Source organism: Protopterus annectens, chromosome 1.part2 (assembly GCF_019279795.1).
Source record: "Protopterus annectens isolate FY-2018-M chromosome 1.part2, PAN1.0, whole genome shotgun sequence".
In the NCBI taxonomy this organism is placed as follows: Eukaryota; Metazoa; Chordata; order Ceratodontiformes; family Protopteridae; genus Protopterus; species Protopterus annectens.
In genome coordinates this window covers 257,426,031-257,443,651 of record NC_056727.1, presented here as the reverse complement: position 1 = coordinate 257,443,651, position 17,621 = coordinate 257,426,031, and the positions used below count along the sequence as shown (strand labels likewise).

The 17,621-nt window shown below is 42.8% G+C and overlaps 1 protein-coding gene across 1 annotated transcript in view; it reads right to left on the bottom strand.

Moving 5' to 3' along the window:
- Positions 1–313: 313 nt before the first annotated feature.
- The window catches only part of PNO1 (partner of NOB1 homolog), a gene marked incomplete in the record, with an annotated part of 355,670 nt that continues 338,362 nt past the window's right edge, over positions 314–17,621 (bottom strand). Inside the window, 1 exon segment of the mRNA XM_044055944.1 lies at positions 314–666. Within this exon segment, the coding sequence (XP_043911879.1) occupies positions 599–666 (68 nt within the window).

The window sequence follows — 17,621 nt, the reverse complement described above, 5'->3', positions numbered from 1 at the left end:
CTACACTGCATCAAAAGTTGTTTCCAATTTTTGGACTACAAAACAATTTGCTTAGTAAACCTTTTCTTCTATTTGCGTAGCTGAGTAGTTCTCTGTCACCCACACATGAACATAAGCTTAATCATGCACTCTATATACAAGTTACCTTTAGAATACATTTTACATTTATTCTGTTTCATCATTATACTGAGATTTGTTTGCAGCTTCACAAAAGTTCATTTACCTCAAAAACCTGCAAGGCTTACTTGTCCGGTCAAAAAAGTTCAGTTACCTCAGAAAGGTACGCAAAGACTCAAACACTAACTCACCATAATTCAGAAATGTAGAACACATTTTTATTAGCAATACAAATTCATATTTGTACTTTTTTATTGTCCTCAGAAGTGTATAAAAGATGTCAAGTCAGTAAGGATAACATCCACATGGTAAAATTGCTGTTTTTTCATTTGATGTATATTTCCATAAAATACTGAGGTACGTATACAGGCTCCGATTTGTTTCATGATCGATGTGCAGGTAAACAGACCCCTCTAGTCACTCAGTCTTTGCCTTAGGTTGGCAGGTGAAGTATACTTCACAAAAACAGTCCACAACAAAGTCAGAATCTATCAGCTGCTCTACTGGCCACTGCTCTAATATTGCCATACACTTTCGACGGGGGGCTCCCTGTGAGGAAAGAAATTGTGGAATATAAATGTGGCCAGTAATACACTGTCCCATTTCAACTTTGCTTGAGTGCCAAAATACTTTTGATTTTACTTGTAAGAAAATTTTACTAAGGAAAAATATGCAAAACGACCAAAGGCACTTCACACTTCAATTATTCAATCTTGTTACCCTCCCTCAGTTTGTCAAAAACACATACCCTCATATGCAAAGAAACTGTAAAAATGACGCAAAATATTTAGTAAAGACATACAATATACAAAAGTCCATGTAGTCATAGATGCTCCTTTCACATTTTCCAGTTATCCCTACCCACCCATTTGCAAAACGTTGACAGCTTCTGCTTCATTTTATGACACTGTTGTCTATGATTAAAAATGCAGACATCCCTGTTCTGAAAATTAAGAGCAACTACTAACATTTAATGCATGTAGGAGGGTGGGAAATAAGTCTTCCCAGCATGTAACCATTACAACGGATATTAAACTGGGCACCAGAAAAAAGGCAGAACAAGTTAAACTGGATTAGTCAGTTAGTATACATTTTTTTTTAATGTTTAATATGCACTGATCACAGATAAGAAAAAATATGTACTGACATGTTTAATACAAGAAGACCCTCTAACACTTCACTGTGACAATATCCTCTTCTAGTCTCAAAGACTCTCCAACTCATCAAGAAATTGCTACCAGGGGAATATCTTTAGACAACCTGACACAAACCAGGGCATTCCTGCTGACAAGTTTAAGGATGAGATACGACACATGGCTACAGTTACATCATAAACATTTGCACTTTGTTAAACATAATGGCTGTTAGCCTTGCTGAACATAATTGCTCTTATCCTGAATTGTGATACATATTTTAGCCAGTGTTCTTAAAGTTAACAAAATCCAATGGTAAGATATCAAGTACTTGATTCCAGTAGTAACATGGCCCACTTGTATTTGGCCAAATAGCTATGAGCAAGTTGTCAAATCCTTAAATGTCTTTCCCACCTTCTAAGGCAGTAATAACAAAATGTATAAGAAATAAGATAAAAATGTTATGTCATTATATGCACTTTTATGAGCATAAAAGATCTAATACACATTTTCAAGTTGACATGCTCAGCATATCTTTCTTGGATTGAATCATGAATAAAAGCTTCAGTATATGACAAGTGGCCTTCTTCAGTGGAGAAGACTGCTGGTAATTCTTCATCCGATACACCGACTTGGCACACATCCGAATTGGCTATCATGATTGCTAAGGAATATGAATGTACTCTACTCAACACACACTGACATCAGACATTAGGCTAGCAGGGTGTCATTCATTCCCACTCAGTTTGACCTGACCTACTGAGTGCAACTTTCAAGACAGGAAACAATGCACAAGAATAACAATGTATGTACCTGCTCAAATTAGAGAGATCTGCAGGGACTGTCTGTTCTCACATAAATGTTTACCCATCTGCAATGTAGACCAGTGTGTTGACAATACATAGGTTGGTTTTCCTTAAAATTGAACAATATCACAGAAACCACATCCACATATATGTGTAACTATACATATACATATGTGCGTGTGTGTGTGTGCAAGTATACATGTAAAACTATTGATGAAGAAAATCTATTGTGTAAACTGATAATAATCCACTGTTGCACTGACACCTTATTGAAGCTCTGTTATGCAAGTGAACTATCTACAAAGAGGCTTTCTGCAGTCATCCTGCTCTATCTAAACTGTTTCTCCAGCCTGTAAAAGCAATAAGTTTGGATTATCTGATGATTAGCCTCAGAGCATGTCTAATAGCATGTCAACTTTCAAATGTAATACAAAGTGGAATTGTATCTTGTATTGTATCTCATATGTGGAGCTTTTCTCCCTGGGCCTCCGCTGAAAAAAGGACCTATGTCTAGTTGGACTTTCCTGCTTACCAAACGTAAAATAAATAAAAATGTGTCATCATTGTGAGGTCGATGAAGGTGCCACTGGAGAGCTGCTAACAGATCAAAATAATATACGTAATATGTGTTTGCGTGTAAAAATTTTATATATACACACACATTATATATATATATATATATATATATATATATATATACATACATATACACACACACACACACACACACACACACACACACACACACACACACACACACACACACACACACACACACACACACACACGCATTGTCTACATATGCAGCCATATACAAATTACATACACATTCACCAACTGATTTAATGCTAACAATACCAACATAAAAAATATTTAAAAAAAAAAAATGTAACACAAAATAATTTAAAGAAACATCTAAAAATAATGTTTTTGCAGGATGACGAGCACCTCCCCCCCCAACCAAATCCTCCATATTACTTAAATAAACCAACTCAGAAGCTCACACTATTGTGAGGATAGGGCATATACGCTTTCCTGGTATAACACTGATTTTGCCAGTATTTTGTTTTAGATATTTTTTTTTACATATTTTTTAGGTAGCTGTTATTAGCATTAATTCAAAGTAGCTTGTATGTCTATTGTGTATGACCGAACCTCCCTAATGTTGAATGTAAAACACAGACAAAATAAATTTGTTTATACACAATAGCGAACAAAACCAAAACCAAAAATAATACAAAGACAAGAAAATTAGTTCCTGTTCTGATATTAAAAGTAACCACCCCCCATAACAATAGCCTTAAATTTGTCTGAATAGTGGCAGTGTTATGGGAAGGTTTTAATGATAAAGGTGTAGGGTTAGGGTTGGGGGAAGGGGCAGCATGCGGGTTAGAGTTAGTACCCATTACTACAGTGCAGGGGGGGATCTGCCCCCTGCACCTCTTTACTAATGGGTGCCAACTCTAACGCTGCCCCTGCCCTCAACCCTAACCCTATACCTTAACATTAAAACCTTCCTGTAACACTGCCTCTACAAAAGACCGATTCAGGCTCACAAACAACACTACACCTATCCCCACTAACCTAACCTTTATACTAAAATACAAACTCGCACCCAAAGACACAACACCCATCCTTCACTCATCCTTGACCCTAACTCTTACTCACACACACATGCATCACCCTGCAATCCCACTCACCTGTACTGACATTCCATTACATCAACATACCCACCATTCACCCATCCATACTGCTGTCATAAAATCACGCCCCTGCATTTACTGGACAAACTTAAGTTGACTGAAATGCAGAGGAATCATATATATCTATAATTATATATAAGTATACATATATTACATATCATATACGGATATATTTTATACACACACACACACATATACATACACAATATTTTGTTATACATGTATATACACTCACGTGTGTAAGTGTATAAACAATACATACACAGACACACACACACATATATATATATATATATACATACACACACACACACATATATATATATATATATATATATATATATATATATATATATATATATATATATATATATATATAAACAAGTTCATGTCTGGGTGTATGCATGCTACTTCATTCTTTGCTCTCTCTCCCTACTTGAACCCAAAAGCCATACAGAGAAGCATGTTTGTAGCAGGAAAACATACTGTACTTGGAGTACAGAAGTAAAAAAAAAAAAAAAAGTGAGATACCGTGCATGCATACATTATAAGTAACGCAACACTAACTGCATGTATGTATAACACTTCAAACTGAGGAATGTACAGATATAGCAGCTTTATGGTTACAGTGGCCTACAATTAATTCCTCCTAAAAGGGAAATCAGCTACACATGGAGGACTAATACTGACCACGCTTTTGGAGCTGTTCGACATATCCAGAGTGGAAATGGTCTCATCTCTATACCAAGGAATTCAGGATGATGTTTGGTGATAAAATCAAGAACAAATCTTACAATCTTTTTTGTCGTTGTTCCTTACCAATAAATGGGCCTCAAAGTCTTCTGAAGGTAACCAGGACTTCATCATTCTAGGCCTTTTCCCACCCACCCACCCAAGGGTTTCACCAATCCACCTCAGAAGTAAGGCCCTGAAAGGTGCAGAAGGATAACCTACCCACTGTCCCCAAATGTTGAGGTGGTATAAGAGCTAATCTCACAGAAATCACCAAACGGAGGGGGAGGGGGGTGCATCCTATATAAAAACACCTGTTACTCACACATCTATTGTGATGGTGAGTATATGACAGTATAAGGGGATCCAGTATCTATCTGTCTGGGATGACATGATCGACAGACCTCGATGCGTTGCCAGAGATGGCCTGCATCTGTCACCCCTGGGATTCTGGGTACTGGCTAGTGTTCTTGCCAGCACTATATTGCCTTTTTTAGGCAGTGTTCAAAGACCAAAATTCCACTGTAACAGCTACAAACAATTGCAATCTGAGGGGTCATGCTACTCAATGCTAGAAGTTTAAATCTCAAGATGCACTCCCTTGAAGCTCTCCTCAAAACGGAGAAGGTCGACATCTGTGCTGTAATGGACACCTGGTTTAAACAGGCAGAAAGCACCCATTTGTTCCCAGGCTACTACTCATTCCATACCTTTTGGCCACAGAATATGGCCGAAGCTCCAAAGGCAGTGGTGTCTCCATATTCTTAAATGATACACACACCTTTGTCTAGACTGGTAGCCCAGCACAATGCATCCGAGATACTTCAGGTACAACTAACACTGGGTAAGACAGCGATACAAGTCATAGCCTGCTATAGAACCCAAACATGTCCCTAGACTCTCACTCCAAGTTCCTAAGCACCCTGGAATCTTTCAAGATCCAACCCAATACGCTCATACTGGGTGACTTCAACTACCCTTCCATCAACTGGGAAAACTATTCAATACCAATGTACAGGCCCAACACTTTCTGGAATTTATCACTTCCAATGCCCTGGACCAGCTCATTCTGACCCCCACTACAGGAAGCAATATCCTCAACCTGGTTATCACCAACATGGGAGACCGTTGCTCCACACCTTATAGTCAATTGCCTGGTTAAATCCAACAAACTGATCACCATGGAAATCTCCATCTCACCTACACCCCCCTGCTAAGGTGACCACCCTGAAAAACTTCTTTAAAGCCAACTTTGGGTTCCTAAAAACAGAGGTGGCTAACTTCTTGGCACCCATGCCAATGGAAAATAGCTGCATGACTGCCGAATCATACACTAATGCACTGTATGAGCATGTACACAAATGCATGGACATTGCCATACCAAATAGAACCAAGACGCTCTCCTCCAAAAAAGGAAGCCAATCTGGTGGTCCCCAGCCATCAATTATCTCTACAACAGAAGAAACTTCTGCAGAAAAAAATGAATTCACAAGACAGGAAAACCTCCCTTATCAGTCTCAACAAAAAGCTGAGATCCCTTATCACATCCTCTAAAACCAACTATGAAGGCAGAATTGAGTCCGACACCAAAAAGAACCACAAAGCCTTCTATAACTATAACAAAAACCTCAAAGGCAATACCCAGATTTGCTCTTGAAAGGCAAGAACACAGAGTTTATATCCCTGGCTGCATCCTACATTAGCTACAAAATGAAGTGACACCACATCTGTGTGTCCTGTTCAATCACAGCCTTACCTCAGGCTATGTCCCTAACGAATGGAGCACTGCTAGTGTCATCCCACTCCATAAAGGCTCTGGGAACTATCGCCCCATTAGCCTGACCAGTCTGGTATGCAAAGCTATGGTGCGCTTCATCATGGACCTGCTTAACAAAGATATAAGCAATCTCCAAACTCTTGATGCCACACACTTTGGCTTTGTCAGGGGGAGATCCTGCCTGCTGAACCTGGTTGACTTCTTCGAGGCAGTCACCAAGGCTCTGGATGAGGGTAAGGCAGTGCATACAGCCTACCTTCACCTGGCCAAGGACTTTGATACCATTCCCCACTCGGGTATCATTGATAAACTCACCAAACTATGCAGCAATCCTTGCATCACTAGGCGGGTTGCAAATTGGCTCATAGACAGGACCCACAGAGTGAAAGCTGCGGATTCCAAGTCAGACAACTGACCAGTCACGAGTGGAGTCCCACAGGGCTTGGTCCTGGGCCCTCTCCTGTTTGGCATCTCTTTCTCAGAAGTCCAGGCCACCACAGAAGGACTCTGGCTGACCAAGTTCACTGATGACTGCAAGCCAGGTGTCATTATCCACTCCACAAGTGATGCATACATCCTACAAAAGGACTTCTCTGAGACCCATGACTGGTGTCGGAACCATGTCCTGAAGCTTAACGCCAAAAATGTGTTATCCCCTCTGGAAAAAACTCTGTTCCCATGAATTACCACGTTGATCGGAGCCCACTGAACACTGAAGGGGCTGGGGTCTATATTATGATGTCGAAACGTCGTAATATCGAACACCTAAAGACACTTGTCCCGCAATGCAACGGAACAAACTAAACCTAAAACAAACCCACCCATGTGGGGGACTGTGCCTCCACACCCCCCTAACTAAATACATCAACTCTGAGATCGCACTACAGTGGAGGAAAGGGCAACATTGTATAGTTGGCCAACTACATCTTTGCCCTGTAAGTATTCCATCGAATCTCGCAAATGTGTTTTGATGAATAATTGTCAATCAATATGTGTTTGATATTACAACGTTTCGACATTGTGATATAACCCAAGGGGTCAGAAGAGATCTGGGCACCCAGGGCGACAGCTACCTCACCTTCAACCACCACATTGCCACTGTGGTCAGAAAGCCCTTCTATGTAGCACATCTTATAACCAAAGGTTTCGCATCCAGGAAGAAAGAAGTCATCATCTCTCTACTCATCCCTCATTAGACCGATTAACGAATATAATGCCCCATTTGGCATGTACCTGACCAGACACCTACAACAGCTGGAGGGGCCACAAAAGTATCTCACAAAAAGGATCCTAGGCCTTAAACACATGTCCTACATGGACAAACTCAAGAAACTTTAGCTGTTCTCAGTCTCTTATCGTCTACTTAGATGTGATCTCTGCTTGACTTACAAAGTCATGTCCGATCCAACCCTACTTGAAATGCTACACCTAAAGGAATCCCAATCCCCCTGCACCACACGCTCCAGAGATCACAACCTTATTACCACAATTAACATAACATGCTGGAGGGACAGGATCATCTTCCAAACACTGCCTATACTCTGGAATAAGCTTCCCATTCATATCAAGCAGAGCACCACGCTGGCCCTCTTCAAGAGAAATCTTGATGAGTGGATGGGTAACAAAGTTCACTCCAGGGGTCATTCCAGTTACCCTATTGGATAAGGGCACAGTGAACTAACACTGGGTGGCACAGTGCCTGGGCAATTTTTTGGGGCTAGGCTTGTAAAAGCTCCAGGGCCATTGGCCTAGTACACACCTATGAACCTATAATGCTCATCATACAGCTTAGCACTGCAGTATAATTACTTACATATGAGAAGGATGCTAAACTAGTGTGCTACTTCAGAGGTAGATGGACAGCAGACCTATGTCCAGCAAAAGTACAGTGGCAAACCATGTCCTGTTCCTGCACTGTACATCTTCTCTTTATTGTCTAGAGAAAGCATGGAATGTAGTGTCTAGATGACTGCCTCAGAAGTACTCTGAATTAATATTTTTTTTTTCTTCATGAAAACTAAGCTAGCTGTTGCTCTAGTGAAAACGCTGCATTTCAACCTAGTCATTTAAACTAACAATAGCTATGTATTTAACATAACTTGGTATCTGTGTTATCCTAGTTCATTACTCATCATGTCTGGGTCTTGGATCTGATCTGGCACTTTACAGAGCAGATTCAAGGCTCAAGCTCCTCCCACTCCCATAATCCCTTTCTACCATCTAACCTTCAAATCAAGTTTGCTGACCAAGGAAAAAATCAGTAGGGCACCTGAGAAGCTGAAAAGGCATAGCCAATAATATCATCAGAACCAAAAGAGGCGGTAGCTCAAGGGCCTGGAATCCCAGCCTCTCCAGAACCACTGGTAAAAGGAAAGAAGAAGGAGGGGCGGGAAGTAATGAATAACGAAATAGGATAACACAGATACCAAGTTATGGTAAGTACACAACTATTGATCTGATGATATCCATTTAATTATTCATCATGACTTGGTCAGAATCCCCAGCTACAAAGCACACCGGGCGGCCCTATGGAAGGACGTGCCTGAGCACTGTGGAACCAAAGGATGCTCTGCTTCTAGAGGTCATGTCCAGTTTATAATGAGCAACAAAAGTGTGAGAAGTGGACCAAGTGGCCAGCACAAATCTCATCTAAGGACATCCTGGAAGCGAAGGACGAAGTAGCAGCCACCGACTAGAGAGAATGCTCCTTAGGAGGGCGAGGCAGCTGTATGTTCCTCATAGAATAAACCACAGAGAGACAACTAGAGAGCCATTTAGAAATCGGTACTTTAGAAACTGCTTGGCCACTCCTGTTCAAGGAAAAGGCCATGAACAACTGGTCAGATTTTCTGAAGAAACTAGTCAGATGTAAATAAAATCGTAGCTGGCGATGAACACCTAATGTATGGAGAAGATATTCCACCCTTATAAGAGTGATTAAGAAATATGACAGCCAATTGGACTTCCTGGTTGAGATTTCTTTCAGTAGCAACTTTAGGCGTAAAGGAGGAGTTAGATTGTAAAGTCACCCTGTCCTTATGAAAAACAATGTAAGGTGGTTTAGAAGATAAGGCCTGCTACTCAGAGACCCTCTTGACCAACGTAATGGCCACCAGAAAGGCAGTCTTCCATGAAAGATATCGGAGATCACAGGAATGAGCAGGCTCAAAGGGGCTTTGGGTAAGAGATTGCAGCATCAAAGTCAAATCCCAAGAAGGGTCAGGATTTTTGATTGGAGGCCTAAGAAGAAAAATACCCTTCATGAAGGCCTTACACAACCTAGAGGAAAAGGTAGGCCTAGAATTGGAATGAAAATGAGAAATTGCTGCAAACTGCAGTTTGATAGACAAAAAGCTGGCCCCCTCCTGAAACAGGCATACTAAGAACAGAAGATGTCTGGTATGGGAGCTGAAAAGGGATACAAATTCTGTTCCACTGCCCAAAAAGAAACGCGTTTGCACTTACTATAGTAGACCTTTTGAGTAGACTGCTTCTGCGAGGCCAGGATAATTCTCCTAATGGGAGAAGCCAACCTGGACTGCTTTACTAAGATGGAAAGTGCTGGAACCATGTGGTCAGGTGAAGAGATGGAAGATTGGACAGTTATTCTGATGGGTGAGACGTGATCCAGAATGGGATCCAGTATCCATGGAGGATACTTGAGATGATACCTGAGGAAGGGGAACCACATCCGACAAGGCCAGAAGGGAGCAATGAGCACCACGAAACTCCTCAGGTCTGAAGGCTTTCTGAAGAGCTTTGGGGATCAAAGGAAGTGGAGGATAAGCATACAGGAAACTCGGGGGCCAATCGTGACAGCAGCATCCCTCTGGGACTGACCCACTGGAGGAATCATGGCAAAGTGCCTGCTGCATTTGTTCAATGGGGATGCACAAAGATTACAGCAAGGTTGGCCACAATGGGTGAAAAAAAAGAAGTTATGTACTCACCATAACGTTCCATCTGAGTAGTTATACTTCATTTTTCTGCAACCTGTGGGTATTCGGATCCATATTGGATCAGAGCCGGCAACTTTTTTTCTAGCATCTGCTCCAAGCTCTGAGCTCCTCCCTCTACTCATAATGCACTATCATCTCCTATCTTCCCTCAGATCGTGTTTGCTGCAACTAAATACATTAGCAACTCAGCCCAGTGAACCAAACCTGTATATTGACAGGACAAGGTCTGAGGGACGAAGGGAGGGAAGGTTGCAGAAAAATGAAGTATAACTACTCAGATGGAACGTTATGGTGAGTACATAACTTCTTTATCTGAAGTAGTTAACTTAATTTTATCTGCAACCTGTGGGACAGAGTCCCCAGCTACTCCAATCCTGGGAGGCCCTTATGGAAGGATATTCCTGAGCACCACAGAGCCAAAGGACGCTCTACCTCTAGAAATCAGGTCTAATTTGTAATGGGAAATGAAGGTATGTGAATTGGCCCAGGTTACTGCTGCACAAATGTCGTCCAAAGAAACCCTAGACCAAAAGGCAGCAGAAGTCACCATGGACCTTGGTAGTATGAGCTTTAACAATACCAGGAGATGATAAACCTTTTGCTTTGCAGACATGCGAAATGCAAAGAGTGATCCATCTGGCCAAAGAAACCTTAGAAATAGCTTTTCCCAAAAAGGATTTGGAAAAGAAAACGAACAACTGGTCAGACTTGCAGAATGATTTTGTTCTATGAAGATAGAAGCAAAGTTGTCTATGAACATCTTAACAAATGAAGTTTGTATTCACCCTTGTTTTGGAAATTAGGAAAGAAAACAGGCAGATTAATGGACTGGTTTATGTTTGCTTCAGATGCCACTTTAGGTAAGAAGGAAGGATTAGTACGGAGAGAGACCCTATCCTTACGGAAGACCAAATAAGGAGGCACAGCAGACAGAGCTTGAAGCTCAGAAACCCTCCTAGCTGATGTAATGGCGACTAGGAAAGCTGTCTTCCAGGATAAAAATTTTTAATCCACCGAAAATGCAGGTTCGAATGGAGGAGCCACCAATGCCTGTAGGACAAAAGTAAGGTCCCAAGAGGACACTGAATCCTTGACAGGAGGGTGCAAAAGAAAAATGCCTAAAAGAAAAGCCTTACACAACCTAGAAGAGGCTAAGGCAATGTCTTCACCAACATGAAAATTAGAAATGGCTGTCAATTGTACTTTCACTGTGGAGGAGCTAGCTCCTTGCTGAAAAATACCAGACAAGAAATCCAACACCACTGGAACAGGGGCTGTAAAGGGATCTAGGTTTTTCTGTGAGGCCCAAATGGAAAAACGCTTCCATTTACTGCGATAAAGTTTCCTAGTGGAATCTTTAAGAGAAGCCACCAGTATGGATTTTACCGGGGATGAAAGACCGGGAGTCCTGGCGATCAACAGAACTGGAGCAACCAAGCTGTCAGCTTGAGGCTGCCCAGGTCGGGCGGCGGACACCCGAAGGATGGTAGATTAGATCTGGGCAGGGATCCAGAACCCACGGAGAAGCTAAGAGATGAGACCAAACGAACGGGAACCAAACCTGATGGGGCCAGAATGGGACAATGAGGATAACTTTGCACCGCAGTCGGCAAGCTTTCTGGAGAAACCTGGGAATGAGTGGCAATGGTGGGTAAGCATACAGAAAAGTACAGTTTTGTACCTACCATAAATGTAGATGTTCGAAGATCCACATTGCTGCAGTCCTTACACTTGGGGTAGTCCGCTGTCCTCGGTCGGCCCGAATACCAAAGTATAAGGCTGACGTCGGTCAAGGCGCATTAGACTGACGTCAGGGTACAAATGCGCATGACCGACGTCATATCCTCAGTCTTTTCTTGCCCCAGATGTCAGAAGACCCTAAAAGGAAAGGCCAAAACCAAAAAACAACAAACAAACAAACAACCACCCTTGCACTAATAATATGTACAATATATACAAAATTTACAACCCAACACACACAACCGCCTCTAACTACAGAGGGGAAGGAGGGAGGGTAAATTGGACTGCAGCAATATGGATCTTCGAACATCTACATTTATGGTAGGTACAAAACTGTACTATGTTCTTCATCTCACATTGCTGCAGTCCTTACACTTGGGTAGAATCCCAAAGCAGAGGTAAGGGAGGATGGCAAAACTAAAAAGAAGCAGGAGCTGCCAAAATGCCCTGTAAAATAGCAGTGGCAAAACCAGCCCTAGATTTAGAGTAAAGAGGAAGGTGGTAATGCTTAGAGAAAGTATGCACTGAACTCCAAGTAGCTGCCTCCAAAATATCCTTAGTTGCCACCCCCCTTAATGAGGCCTAATCCCAGCTGGAATCTCCTTGCCATGATGGGAATAACAGAAAGCAATGCAAAACCCAATCCACTTAGAAATAGTTTGTTTTGACACAGGCTTGCCCTGAGAACTCAAAGCAAAAGAAACAAACAACTGCTGAGACTGCCTGAACCCCTTAGTCCTGCTTAAATAATAACGCAACTGCCTGTGTACATCTAAAGTGTGCAAAATCTTTTCCCCTTTATTTTGGGGATTTGCATAAAAAGTAGACAAATGAATAGTTTGGTTTAAAGCCACACTAGAAACCACTTTAGGCATAAAGGAAGGATTAGTACGTAAAGATACCCTATCCTTATGGAAAATTAAGAAAGGCTCAACCGCCATAAGGGCCTGCAATTCAGAAACCCTTCTTGCAGAGGTAATGGCCAACAAAAAAGCAGTCTTCCATGACAAATATTTCAACTCAGCAGTAGCTGCAGGCTCAAAAGGTTGTAGAGTGAGTTTCTCCAACACAAAATTGAGATCCCAAGCAGGAGTAGGAGCTCTACGTGGGGGTCTTATATTCTTTGCCCCTCTAAGAAATTGCTTGAACAAAGGATGAGAAAACAATGGTGGGTCACAGTCATAGTGAGCTGAAATTGCTGCAGCATGAACCTTAATAGAAGAGAAAGACAAACCTTTGTCCAATAACTCAGTAAGATATTGCAGAGCGACACTTAAATTAGGCTCAGAAACATCAAAATCCTTTGCTGCACTCCAAAATAAAAATCTCTTCCATTTTTCTGCGTACACTTTCCTTGTACTAGGCCTTCTAGCTTCCAAAATCACATTCAAAACTTGCTGTGGAAGTTGAGACCTTCTATGGTTCAAAACAGAATATGCCAGGCTGTTAAGTGAAGAGAGTGAAGCTTGACATTGAGTAAATGACTGTCCTCCTGAGACAACAGGTGTGGAATCGAAGGTAAAGGCCATGGAGGCTTCCTTACCAGACTTCTCAGTAATGGGTACCAGTGCTGTCGAGGCCAATCCGGAGCTATTAAAATCATCCTTGGTTTGTCCTGTCTGACCTTTAGAAGTACCTTTGGGAGGAGAGGCAGAGGTGGAAAGGCATACACATGAAGATTTTTCCAACTGAAAGAAAGAGCATCCACTTTCCAAGCTGTGGGATGAAACCTTTCGTGCAAAACTTTGGCAGCTGGTGGTTTAGTGGAGAAGCGAACAGATCTATGTCTGGAGTTCCCCATGACACTGTCAATTTCTGAAATACATGAGGATCCAGTTTCCACTCGTGGGGATCCATGATTTGTCTGCTTAACACATCTGCTAAGGAGTTCTGTGCTCCCGGCAGAAACCTTGCCTGAAGATTTAGTTGTAAACTGAGAGCAGTCTCCCACAAAATCATTGCTTGCCTGCATAGAGGATAAGAATGTGTTCCCCCTTGCTTGTTGATGTACCACATGACAGTTGTGTTGTCTGTTAGAATCAACACCTGCCCCGGAAGAAGTAAATCCTTGAAAGCCATTAATGCAAACTGGACTGCTAACATCTCCTTCAAGTTATGTAGATGTTGTAGTCTGGCAGGCCACTTGTCTTGTATCCACTTTCCATTCAGATGAGCTCCCCAAGCTTTGTCTGAGGCATCTGTCGTTAGAATCTGACTCGCCTCTGGCCGGGTCACAGAGAGTCCCTTGTTTAGGTGACATTCCTGAGCCCACCACAACAATTCCTTTTGAATGCAAGGTATTATTTGAATGACAGTGTCCAGATCCTGGCAGTGCTGAGTCCATACATTTTGAGATACCATTGTAACTTCCTCATATGCAGTTTGGCATTGGGAAGCACCAGAATACAAGATGCCATGAACCCCAAGGCTTGAAGGACTGTCCTTGCAGTCAGCCTGGACTGATGAGACAATTGATGAAAGTAAAGGGAAAGATTCTTTTGTTTGTCCGGGGTCAAAAGGCCATCTGGGATGCTGTATTCAGTCTTACACCCAGAAAGCACATGTCCTGAGAGGGTACTAGACTGGACTTTATTTCGCTCACAGAATACCCCAGGCATCTTAGCACTGCTATCACATATTCCAAATGATGAAGAAGCTCCCTTTCCTGGAGCCAGAATCAGGCAATCGTCCAAATAAGGATAGATCGGTATTCCTTTAGCCGGAGGAAAGCTATCACTGGAGCCAGAACTTTCGTAAACACTCTGGGCAGTAGATAAGCCAAAGGGCAATGCAGAGAACTGATAATGAGAAGTCCCAGCCGAAAACGCAGATACTTCCTGCAACTCAGTCTGATAGGAACATGAAGGTAAGCCTCCTTGAGATCCAAAGTTACCATCCAATGATCTTTGCCCAGCAGAGGTAAAAGCTGTTGTAAGGGCAACATTTTGAACTTGGGAATGTCCAGATAAGTGTTGAGGGTAGATAAATCCAAAATTGGTCTCCACGTGTTCCCTTTCTTTGGTACTAGGAACAGGTGAGAATAAAATCCTAGGCCCACTTCTGGCATAGGGACCGGCTGTATGGCCCCTATTTGGAGTAACAGAGAAATTTGTTTGTGAGCCTCTATTCTTTGTTGAGGAGGAACGTCTGGCATGCCTTTGAAAGGAGGCAAGGTATGGAAATAAAACCTGTAACCGTGGTGTATGATATCCAATACCCATTTGTCTTGGGTAATCAAACTCCAATTTTCCTTGAAAAGTGCCAACCTTCCCCCCAAAGGTGCTGCCAGACGAGAAGGCTCTGGCAGCTGAAAAGGTAGGTCATTGGGTCTGCTTACGAAAGGACTGACCCCTGCCCTCACCCGAAGACTGTGCAGGTGAACTCCCTGTTCTAAGCCTGAAAAAGCCTTGAGCTCTGCCCCTACCACGTCTAGACCTACCCCTAGACTGGGAATCATAAGAAGGATACGTCCACCCCTTGGTAGGCCAATTTCTACTAAACTTTGGAGGCTGAACCTGCAAAAAATCTTTAACAGTCTGCATAGACTTAGCCTTGTCTTCCATTTTCTTTAAGACTGCTTCAACAGGAGAACCAAACAACACATCAGATTGTAAAGGAGCATCTAAAATCCTTGTCTTAACATGCTCAGATAAATTCTGATCCATCAGCCAGGCGTGCCTGCGAAGAACAGACCCAGTGGCAGCCACCCTAGACGAGGCCTGCACAGCATCAAAACCACATTGCAAAGAATGCTTATCCACCTGTTCAGAAACATGTACTAAATCTTGTAACTCTTTACACTCAATACCTTCCGCCAGAGCATCTACCTTAGACTTCAATTGTGAAAGGAGATGATTTTGGTATTTCAACATGTGAAACTGGCAATTCAAAGCCCTCATAGCTAGTGTGGAAGAAGTATAAACTTTCTTTCCCCATCTATCCAAAGCCCTTGCCTCTTTATCTGGAGGAACCGGATTTTTAACAACAGAAGCCTTAACACCTTTAGGCCCCTGACTAACAGTTTCTGGGTCTGCCCTAGGACTCTTAAAAAGATACTTATGAGCTTCAGGCACCCTGTAATACCTATCCGGTTTAACAGGAGCAGGAGGCAAAGAATCAGGATTAAGAGAAGCCTCTGCAAAAACATCTTCCACCACATCCAGAACAGGAGGTATAGCTAAAGGCCTATGCTGGGGTAAAAACAAAAATTCCCTAAGCCTTTTCCTGGAATCAGAGAAGTCCTGACCTTCCCACTTAAAATGTTCCCTCATGGAATGAAGAGTCTCTGAAAAAGAAAAATCCTCAGGAGGAGAAGCAGGAGGAGTAGAATCATCCACATCAGAATCAGAATAAGGAGAATACTCCTGCAAGTCTTCAGCCGAAGATTCTGAAACATCTGAAGCCTGCTCAAAACTCCCAAGCTCAGGTTCCACCTTAGGTCTCTTATCAGGAGGGGGCATAGAACCTCTAATCAAAGTAATCAAATCTTCTGCCATTTTAAGCATATGCTTCTTGGGCACAGTCCCTGAAGAACTAGGGGTGACACCAACTGAAGCTAAACCTGGCCTGCCTCTGGGAGAAGCCTTGGAAACAGAAGGAGAGGGCCTAACCACCTTAGGAAGGGAGGGGAGAATAGCAACCTGAGAAGCCCCTTCAGCCTGGCCTACCTCCTGAGAGGCCACATCTTGCAATAACAAAGTCTCTCCCTGGGACTCCAAAGAAACCTCTGGCAGAACCACGGCTCCACCGACCTCTAAAGAACCGCGTCCGGACGGTTCTTCTAGCCTAGGCTTTGCTGCTTTGTCCTTGCGCTTCAAGAAGCGGGCGCCGGAGCATCAGACGGCATTTTATAATTGCACCGCTCAAGACTAACCTGGCACAATCTAACCTTCTCTTTATAGTGCGCTTAAATCTAGCACAAGAGCGACACCCAACAACGTCGTGCTCAGGCCCTAAACAAGGAATACACAAAGTATGATAATCTCTATGCGGTATCTGTTTCCCACAAGAAATACAGTTATTCACTTTTTCTGACATCCAGTAAACCACTGAGGCAAGAAAAAACTAAAATATTCCCCAACGGGGTACTTAGCCAACTTTGATTCGGTCTGAAACTCCGAATTCGAAAAATTTCAGAACGCCAACCGGCACTTGCAACGCTGCTTCTGCATCGGACCATGCGGCAAAAAAGACTGAGGATATGACGTCGGTCATGCGCATTTGTACCCTGACGTCCTGACGTCAGTCTAATGCACCTTGACCGACGTCAGCCTTATACTTTGGTATCCGGGCCGACAGAGGACAGCGGACTACCCCAAGTGTAAGGACTGCAGCAATGCGAGATGAAGAACATCCTGGGGGGCCAAGCATGGACTAGAGTACATCTGGGGGCTTCCCCTGGTGAGGGAATCCGAGCGAAGAACTCTCTGCACTTTGAGTTGGAAGGAGATGCATAGAGTTTGCAGCAAGACTGACCCCATGCAAGGAATATCTCCTCCGCTACTTACCATTTCAGAGACCACTCATACGGCATCAGATTAGCCCGACTCAATCGGTCAACTAAAATGCTGGGGCGCCCCGGGATGTGCGTTGCTATCAGAAACCGACCAGTGGAAATCGCCCACTCCCACACTCTCATGGCCTCACGACACAGG